The sequence below is a fragment of the Sprattus sprattus genome, assembly GCF_963457725.1.
Source record: "Sprattus sprattus genome assembly, chromosome: 1".
Taxonomy (NCBI): Eukaryota; Metazoa; Chordata; class Actinopteri; order Clupeiformes; family Clupeidae; genus Sprattus; species Sprattus sprattus.
In genome coordinates, this window is record NC_137920.1 from 72,529,461 (window position 1) to 72,539,300 (window position 9,840).

Here is a 9,840-nt window from a genome sequence, read left to right on the forward strand (position 1 = left end):
TCCCCAAAATGATTTGGCATTATTGGCTTAAAAAAAAAAAAACATTTGCGGTGATGACATTAAATTAAACTATTGAGAGTATCAGAAGGTAGGATTCTGTCGTACCAATCAAATTGTCAGGGCGGGCATTAAACGATGATGGACAGATGATTAACCAATTCTTGAGTTGATTAGATAGATAGATTATAAATCGAACCAAGATGACGGCGTCTTTGGAGCTTTGTGGGACATATTTTATGTGATTTAAAGGCACAATATGCAACAATTATGCTTCAGGATTAGGGTTAGGATAAGCAGTTTAACCTTAAAATAACAGCTTAAAAAAAATTGGGGCGCTACAATGACTTTTAATAGGGAGAATTGCGTCCGTGCCAATGGGATAGCAGGGTCGATAGGCATATAAATACGTTCTGTAGTTTTGCCTGCCGATGCCTGCCGACCTGACTTTGATTACCTTCTGCCGATCTAGTAAGTAGCTTATTTGCCGTCTTGCTTAGTCTTGTGTTGCACATGATTGATGCTTGACTGTGTAAGGACAGTCGTTGAGTAATTAGTTTGTCATAATGTCAAAGTCAGCACATTTCAAGAGATTTCGTTAGTTTTAGCTGCTAGCATACCTTTAGCGAATAGCTATTAATCCTTAATGCACCTTTAAGCTATCTACACGGCTTTTGTCTACATTGACTCGGTTAGTTGTGTATGTGCAACACGAATGTTGCCGAGGATTGCAGGTCTTAACTGAAGCGCTCTATTGTTCTATTGCTCTATTATTGATAGGTTATTGCTAACGCTTAGACAAAAAATCCATTGAAACACATAGTAGCTAGCTAGCCTTGATGCTAATAAGTACCAGAGCAGGCATAAGTTCAAGTTCAAGTGTATTTATATAGCACGTTTCATATGGTATACATAGACACAATGTGCTTTGTGCAGAGAAAACATTCAATTATCTAAAATAAACACACAAACAAATACACTTAGCAAAATATATATACAGCCGCGGAAAAAATTAAGAGACCACTTCAAAATTATCAGTTTCTCTGGTTTTACTTTTTATTGGTATGTGTTAAAGTAAAATGTACATTTTAGTTTTATTCTATAACCTACTGGCAACATTCCTACCAAATTTCAAATAAAAATATTGTCATTTAGATCATTTATTTGCAGAAAAATGACAATTGGTCAAAATAGCAAAAAAGATGCAGTGTCTACAGATCTCAAATAATGCAAAGAAAACAAGCTCATATTCATTTTTAAACTACACAATACTAATGCTTTAACTTAGGAAGAGTTCAGAAATCAATATTTGGTGGAATAACCTTGATTTAAAATCACAACTTTCATGTGTCTTGGCATGCTCTCCACCAGTCTTTCACATTGCCGTTGGGTGACTTTATGCTACTCCTGGCGCAAGAATTCAAGCAGCTCGGCTTCTTTTCATGGCTTGTGACCATCCATCTTCCTCTTGATCACATTTCAGAGTTTTTTTTATGGGATTCAGGTCTCGAAATTGGGCTGGCCATGACAGGGTCCTGATGTGGTGATACTCCATCTACACCTTTACTGGCCTGGCTGTGTGGCATGGAGCATTGCCCTGCTGGAAAAAACACTTCTCAGAGTTGGGGAACATTGTCAGAGCAAAAGGGAGCAAGTTTTTCTTCCGGGACAACGTTGTACTTTGCCTGGCTGAGGTTTGTAAAAGACCATAAGGATTGAACCAAAGCCGACTGGAGGGTCTCCTAGTTCGTCTTCTCTGATGAGTCCAATTTCACAGTAGGTGCAAGACTCTGTGGCTTGTAGGCCTCTCCAGGTCTCCGTCTAACCATCAGACGACCATGTGTTGGGCAAAGCTGAAAATTGGACTCATCAGAGAAGACGAACTAGGAGACCCTCCAGTCGGCTTTGGTTCAATCCTTATGGTCTTTTACAAACCTCAGCCAGGCAAAGTACAACGTTGTCCCGGAAGAAAAACTTGCTTCCTTTTGCTCTGACAATGTTCCCCAACTCTGAGAAGTGTTTTTTCCAGCAGGGCAATGCTCCATGCCACACAACCAGGCCAGTAAAGGTGTGGATGGAGTATCACCAGATCAGGACCCTGTCATGGCCAGCCCAATTTCGAGACCTGAATCCCATAAAAAAAACCTCTGAAATGTGATCAAGAGGAAGATGGATGGTCACAAGCCATGAAAAGAAGCCGAGCTGCTTGAATTCTTGCGCCAGGAGTAGCATAAAGTCACCCAACGGCAATGTGAAAGACTGGTGGAGAGCATGCCAAGACGCTTGAAAGTTGTGATTTTAAATCAAGGTTATTCCACCAAATATTGATTTCTGAACTCTTCCTAAGTTAAAGCATTAGTATTGTGTAGTTTAAAAATGAATATGAGCTTGTTTTCTTTGCATTATTCGAGATCTGAAGACACTGCATCTTTTTTGCTATTTTGATCAATTGTCATTTTTCTGCAAATAAATGATCTAAATGACAATATTTTTATTTGAAATTTGGTAGGAATGTTGCCAGTAGGTTATAGAATAAAACTAAAATGTACATTTTACTTTAACACATACCAATAAAAAGTAAAACCAGAGAAACTGATAATTTTGAAGTGGTCTCTTAATTTTTTCCGCGGCTGTATATATATATGTATAGTATATACATGAAAAAAAATAAAACAATAAGATCAAAAACAAAACAATGAAAGAGGTGTTAAAAACAAAAAAAACAAAAAACCTATAGTCATGAATAGGCTGTAGAAAATAAAAAAGTTTTAATTCCCTTTTTGAAAGAGAGCACTGAGTGAGATGACCTTAACTCCAAAGGTAGGCTATTCCAGAGGGTTGGGGCACAGTAGCTAAAGGCACCGTGTGCAGCATTGGTGTTAATTCTTGGGGTCGTGAGAAGACATTTATTGGAGGATCTTAGGCAACGCGATGGATCATAAAGAGAAATCAGATCGGAAATATAGGGTGGGGCAAGACCGTTTAGTGATTTATACACAAGAAGGAGTATTTTAAACTCAATTCTTTGTTGTACAGGAAGCCAGTGAAGTGATTTAAGAACAGGGGTGATATGATTGAATTTTGAAGTTCTAGTGACTATTCTAGCAGCTGCATTTTGGATAAGTTGAAGTTTATTTAACATCTGTTTTGTTAGACCAGCATCGAGTGCGTTGCAGTAATCTAACCGACTTGAGATGAATGCATGAACTAATTTTTCAGAATCCTGTAAAGACAGGAAGCCACGGACTTTAGAAATATTTCTAAGGTGGTAAAAGGCTGTCTTAGTAATGTTAAATATATGCTTTTATTTTTTATTTTTTTTATTTTCCAAAGTGCAAACATACATTTACAGACACCACATAACACGACAAAACCCAGATACGTGCGACAGACATGTAACATATACCAATTCAAAACATAAAGAATTATACAGGGACAAGGACAGATTACAAGAGGGTTTGGGGAGGTGTTTGTGAGAGGGAGAGAGTGAGTGTGTGCGTGTGTGTGTGTGTGTGTGTGGCCAGATGCTTTCCTCCGGCATCTCCGACCCCCAGCGCGATAGAGGAAAGGGCCGACCCGGGGCGGGGTGAACAGAAAGAGGGAGGCCCTGGACACGTGGGCCAACCCCACCCCCCCATCCCCCCCAGGCTGAGTTGGAGTCCTAGGACCAATCCATCCACAACCCGCACTAACCCTAGGTGTTCCTTCCAGTGTCTAAGTGCATTAAAATAGGTGCAGAGCAAAGGGGAGGCCTTATTCAGAACTCCCCTCATGCCTTGCCCTCGCCTTTCTCAATAACCCAGAGTGTGAGTATCTATTCTAATATGTGGTGCGTTAAAAGAAGTGGGGCGCAGCTGCTCAGGGCCTTCTCACAAGCCCCTCCACAGAGCGCCCCACTTTGCCCTTTTCCTAATTGTTTGGTTTGTGTTCTTGAGTGGGATTACACATGATGAGACCTCTAGCGTGAGTGGCATTAAAAAGTGAGGTGAGCAGAGTGGTATTGGCCCCGGCCAGTCTCTGAGGGGGATGAGAGCCACGGAAAGGCGGTAGTGGGGTGGTCACGCCCGAAGCACCTTATCCCCCCTGATGACCCCCCCCCCCCCCCCCCCCCCTCCCCAGGGCAGCCGCGGGAGGCCAGAGCAGCACAGAGGAGAGTTTCAGTCTGGTAAAATTAGTTAATATGTGTAGGTTATAGTTACAGAGAAAGGGAGAGAGAGAGTAATTAAATTAACTAAATAAACAAATATGCAAAGTCGCAATTCGAAGGTCATTTACAACTCTGAATAGAGCAGTCTCTGTGCTATGTTTTACCCTAAACCCAGATTGAAAGGCATCAAATATGGAATTTTGAGACAGAAAGGTGCAAAGTTGCCTATAAACAACTTTCTCTAGAATTTTGCCTAAGAAAGGCAAGTTAGAGATAGGCCTATAACTCTCAAAAGCCAAGGGGTCGAGCGTAGGTTTTTTTAGTAATGGTGTAACAATGGCATGTTTGAGGCAACCAGGGAATGTTCCAGATAGCAGGGAGGTATTGACAATATGAGGTATGTCAGCTGCGATGCAGCTGAAGACTTGTTTGAACAGTTTAGTAGGTACAGGGTCGAGGGGGCAAGTAGCTGAACCTAATTTTTGGACAACTTCTTCCAACTCACTCAGATGGATCAGAGTAAAATTGTGGAAAGTAACCATATTATCGGGCAGAGGTGGGGTAAGAGATTGAGGATTGAAGCCATTAGTTAAAGATGAAGTGATACTGCTCCTGATAGTTGAAATTTTTTCACTGAAAAATGTAGCAAACTGATTGCACTTCTCTTCAGTGTGGAGCTCATAGGGTATCAAACGCGGCGGATTGATTAGTCTGTCAATGGTATTAAACAGGACTTTAGAATTATTTGAACTATCTGATATAATCTGAGAGAAGTACTGTCGTCGAGCTTTTTTATTTCACAGTTGTACATAAGCAAATTACACTTATAGTTCATGAGGTCAACCTGTGATTTAGTCTTGCGCCATTTACGTTCGTATTTGCGGCAGGTTCTTTTAAAAGTTTTTATATTCTTAGAAGTCCTCCAAGGAGGCTTTTTTTTTTTGGAGAGACTTAAGTTGCATTGGTGCAATACTATCCATAATTTGTATGACAGAAGCATTAAAATATTTGACTAGTTCATCGCAGTCTGATAGGCCTAAACTATCAAAAATGAAATCAGTAGAGACATTTGCAACAGAGACCTGACTCAGGTCATATAGTGACTCAGTAGCATTACTATAAGCAGTAATAAAAGCCTCCGGAGTGTCTTCCCTAATGTTGTGCCCTAAAAATGTCTTTTGGCCAGATGTATGTGTAGTTGGCCAGGCAACATTGAAGAGGATACAGAGATGATCAGAGATCCCAACATCTAAGGTACTTGTTATAAAAATATCTAGGCCTTTAGAAATAACAAGATCTAAAGTGTGACCATGATTGTGAGTGGGTACAGAAATGTGTTGCTTAAGCTCAAACATTGACAACAATAATCTCACAGATATTGACAGCGCATTTATTTTGAAAGAGGAACAGAGAAACGTGATCAAGGCATTTGTCGATCGAAAATATGTTTTTGCCGTCCTTCCTACGGGATCCGATAAAAGTTTTAATGTATCAGATGGTCATACTATTGCTCTGTTGTAGGTTAGGTATCCAATTGAGCGAAGAGGCATTTTTTTCTGGTTCGTTGAAACACGCCCCATAATCACAGCCCAATGGGTCAGTATCAGACTAATATTCTGACTAGAATTATGAGTATGACATCGTCAGGCTACCTCTGGGATGCAGACAGGAATAGAAAGATGAGGCATGATATCATGGCTGCCTATAAAACTGAGTGGGCATAGTAGCGCTCATCAGGAGCTTTACATGATGTGTGATCCTCTTATCCTCAGGGTAACAGGAACAGTCATCCATCTCAGCATTTTAAATGTGTGTATGTTTAATTTCTGGTTTGATTTATTGTATCAAGTTTTCAGCACAGTGTGTTTAATCTGGTATTTTTTCACATATTAGATACATTTGCTATTTCTTATGCTGTGATTATATATGTCTATGTGGGTGTGTGTGTGTACATATTCTATTACTATTACTATTCTATGCGGTTCTTTACTAGATTCTAAACTATTATGTATGTATAGCATATAATGGTCATGACAAATCAGTCCGGTGAAGGAGCTCTACTGGTGCATCAGCAGATGTTTAAAGTGGAACTGAATGAAGGGCGTCTGTCTAAACTTGTTGTGACCATTGTCATGTCTCTGCTGTTCATCTGCATCAACTGCATCATGTTTCACACCCTCATGAGTAAGCCTGTGTTTAGAGAGCTGCCTCGCTATATCCTCTTTGCCCACATGCTCTGCAATGACACAGTTCATCTGCTGGTGGTCGCGATGCTCTTTATTTTATCTCTAAATTTCCAGATGATTCCTAAAGCTGTTTGTTCACTGATGGTTATCGTGTCAGCAGCCACGGCTCGTATTTCTGCTTTGAGCCTGGGTGTGATGTCACTCGAGCGCTATGTGGCTATTTGTTTCCCTTTACGCCACAGTGAGATGGCCACACAGAAAGGGACGGGTGTGGCGATTGCAATAATCTGGTTCCTAGGTTGCCTAAGTCCCGTGATAGATACTATGTATGCACTCATAGCGAACGCAGTGTCTTTTAAAGATCCCATGTTCTGTACTCGAGAGAGGTTTATTTTGTCACCATGGCAAAGAGATGTGTTTCAAGGACTTAATGGTTTCTTCTTTGTGCTTATAACAGTCATTATTCTTTTCACCTATGTCAGTGTTATAGTCGCAGCTAAATCTGCCACAGCGGATAAAGATTCTGCTAAGAAAGCTTGGAGAACAGTCCTGCTCCACCTTGGCCAGCTAGTACTTTGTCTGAACAGTCTGTTGTATGGAACCATCGAGAGAGCCTTGGCTATGACCAGTAGCACTCGTCTGTTCATGGACCTGCGCTACCTGAACTTTCTCTTTGTTCTCATTCTGCCTCGGTGCCTGAGCCCCCTGATCTACGGCCTGAGAGACGATGCTGTTCGGCCCTTATTCCTTTACTATGTCAGGTGTGGAGCCCAAAAGGTCAAACCCTCTGTAACAGCACACTGATGTGCATATGGCATTCTGATTGCATACAGCTATTTTTGTTTGTTAGAATGAAAACTACATATTTAAGATTTCATATACGGACAACGTTTCATATGCATCATAAACAACATAAATTAGACAGAATTAACTTTATTGTATTTTACTGTTCACCTTTATGAGTTTTTGTGTGGGTTTGGGTATTGCACTTTCATTTTATCTGCTTTCTTGTTGTGAATAAACATCCTCCAGTTCGGTGTATAAAGAGAAACCCTGTGAGTGTGTGTGTGTGTGTGTGTGTGTGTGTGTGTGCTGCCGTGGTACCGATTCTAACCTGTGCTTTATTGTCACTCACAACCAACAGGTGAATAAACCACTGAACTGGCTTAACGTTTCGGGCAATTTAATTTATACAAATATAAGACTGAAGTTAAAAGGGGGTTAGCTCATGAACAAAATTGATAATTGGTTGACAGCTTAGATATTATGATGTATAATCTACAGGGTATTGTGCAATTGTTGCCATAACATGTAGAGCTGAATTCTCTGCTGTTTAAAATGAGCAGTGTGTAAGCAGTCATCCAAATGTATTGCGCTCATAGTGTCCCCAATAGACGTCTTTGTGCTCACAGGGTCCCCATCAGACCTCAGTAGCCCAGAGTGCCAGTCCACAATCAGGCTCTTTGGATAATTATATGCTTACATACATTTATGTTCAGTAAGTTAAGGGCTGCATTTTTATAACCAAGAAAAAGCTTAGGAACGTAAGTGACATTGTTCTGGTTTTGGTGGTACTTTTTTTATAGGTCGATAGTTTTCAAATATAGTTTTAAAGTCAAATAAAAGTTCCTGTTACATGGTCATGTTTAAGAAAGATAACGACATCTGATTTTCCCAATAGACACCAAGGATCATCACTATGCAGTTTTGTGCTTCATTGGGCCTCATTTATAAAACGTACTTACGGACAGAATTGATGTTAGACTGTGCGTGCGATCAAATCCACGTCTTAAGTACAGATTTATAAAAACCGTCTTAGACGTAGAAAAGAACGTTACTCTACGTCTGGTTTCAGTTTGTGTAAGTACATTTCCTTGTGGCAATACTGGAGTACTGCAGGAATTTGGGACTCTCCGAGCGCTGACACACAGTTTCATCATCATCATCATCGTCACCACCATAAGGGCTAATTGTGAAAGGCCAAAGTAATGTTTTGCTCAATAAAATCAATTAAACAATTGCAATAATTCACACATGCATGAAATTCACTTCTGATAGGTATTCATTTTAATTCCACACGTGTAAAACATTTCGCTCAATAGCCTATAAAAAGCCTGATAGTTATTTGTTTCAGAAGGAGATATGGCTGCACTGGCTTTGTTAGATGTCGCCAACCGAGCAATAAGGAGAGAGCGAGTGTTTCGTGATCGCGTCGAGTTTCTGGCAGAGGAAGACTCATGGTTAATAAGCAGGTACCGCTTGCCAAGAATGCCTCTGTTAGAGCTTTGTGCACAAATGGGCCCTGGTCTACAGCGACGCACCGGCCGCAACCAGGCCATACCTGTCAGGTTCAGGTGTTGTCTGTTGTTGGGTTCTTGGCTACAGGCACCTTCCAAAGGGAAATTGGAGAACGGTCCGGTATAGCACAGTCAACTTTCAGCAGAATTTTGCCCGATGTGCTTATCGTCTGATCCGTCTCTGTCCGGAATATATTTCTTTCCCATACGGTGCCCAGGAACAGCGAGCTGTCAAAGAGGGTTTCCTCCGAAAAACCGGGTTCCCAGACGTGATAGGTGCGATAGACTGCACTCATGTTGCCATACGGGCGCCACATGTGAACCAGTACATTTATGTGAATAGAAAAAAGATTCACACCATAAATCTACAACTCATATGTCATGCCAATATGGCAATCCTGAACGCAGTAGCACGCTGGCCAGGGTCGACACACGACTCCTTCATCTTGCATAACTGCAGCTAGTGATGGGAAGTTCGAAGTTCGGATCATTTTACCGACTCGAATCTTTTGAATCTCGTTCAGTAAAAAGAACAAATCTTTTTTCGAGTCATTCGTTCATTTCACCTGGGGGGGGGGGATTGTTGCTCAACATTTTATAGCCAATTCCCTGGCGTAAATACGTCCACTACTCATGTAGGTTAGTGCATGTAAACCAGCAGATACTAATTTAAAAGAAATTCCTGCATTCAAATAATGTAATCATGAAAGTTTGTATAAAATGGTCATTTATTATCACGTAATTAGCATCTAACTATCACGCCAAACAATTACGTTGTGCAGGACTGTAAGTAAAGTATAAAAAAGTTAAAATAACAAAACCTGTAATTATTTCTTGTGAAAGAATTTCATTCACGTCTTACTAAACCTAGTCACGCGAAAGTGAACAAGGTTAATAATTCCTTTCTGTTTCCTCTTCTGAGCATATGCAGGTTACGTGAAAAATTATCTGAAGACCCAGTCAAAATGAACGAGACATTTCGGTTTAATCTAGCTTCCCATGCTTAGCCTATGCAGATCACGTGAAAAATTATCCAAAGATTTGCATACGGCAGATGAACTAATCTGACCGACCGTGTCTTTGGATCAACGTTTCGTTCATCTGCCGGATACGGGTCTTTGGATCAATGTTTCGTTCATTTGCCGGATATGGGTCTTTGGATCTATGATTCGTTCTTCTGCCGGATACGGGTCTTTGGATCAATGATTCATTC

The 9,840-nt window shown here is 40.7% G+C and overlaps 1 protein-coding gene across 1 annotated transcript; it reads left to right on the forward strand.

The window, feature by feature from the left end:
* Nucleotides 1–6,174: 6,174 nt before the first annotated feature.
* On the forward strand, nucleotides 6,175–7,134 carry LOC308371608 (odorant receptor 131-2-like; the record flags this gene model as incomplete). The annotated part of the gene is made up of 1 exon (XM_080846581.1): nucleotides 6,175–7,134. One exon carries the CDS (start codon nucleotides 6,175–6,177, stop codon nucleotides 7,132–7,134), a length of 960 nt encoding a protein of 319 aa, XP_080702707.1.
* Nucleotides 7,135–9,840: the final 2,706 nt, after the last annotated feature.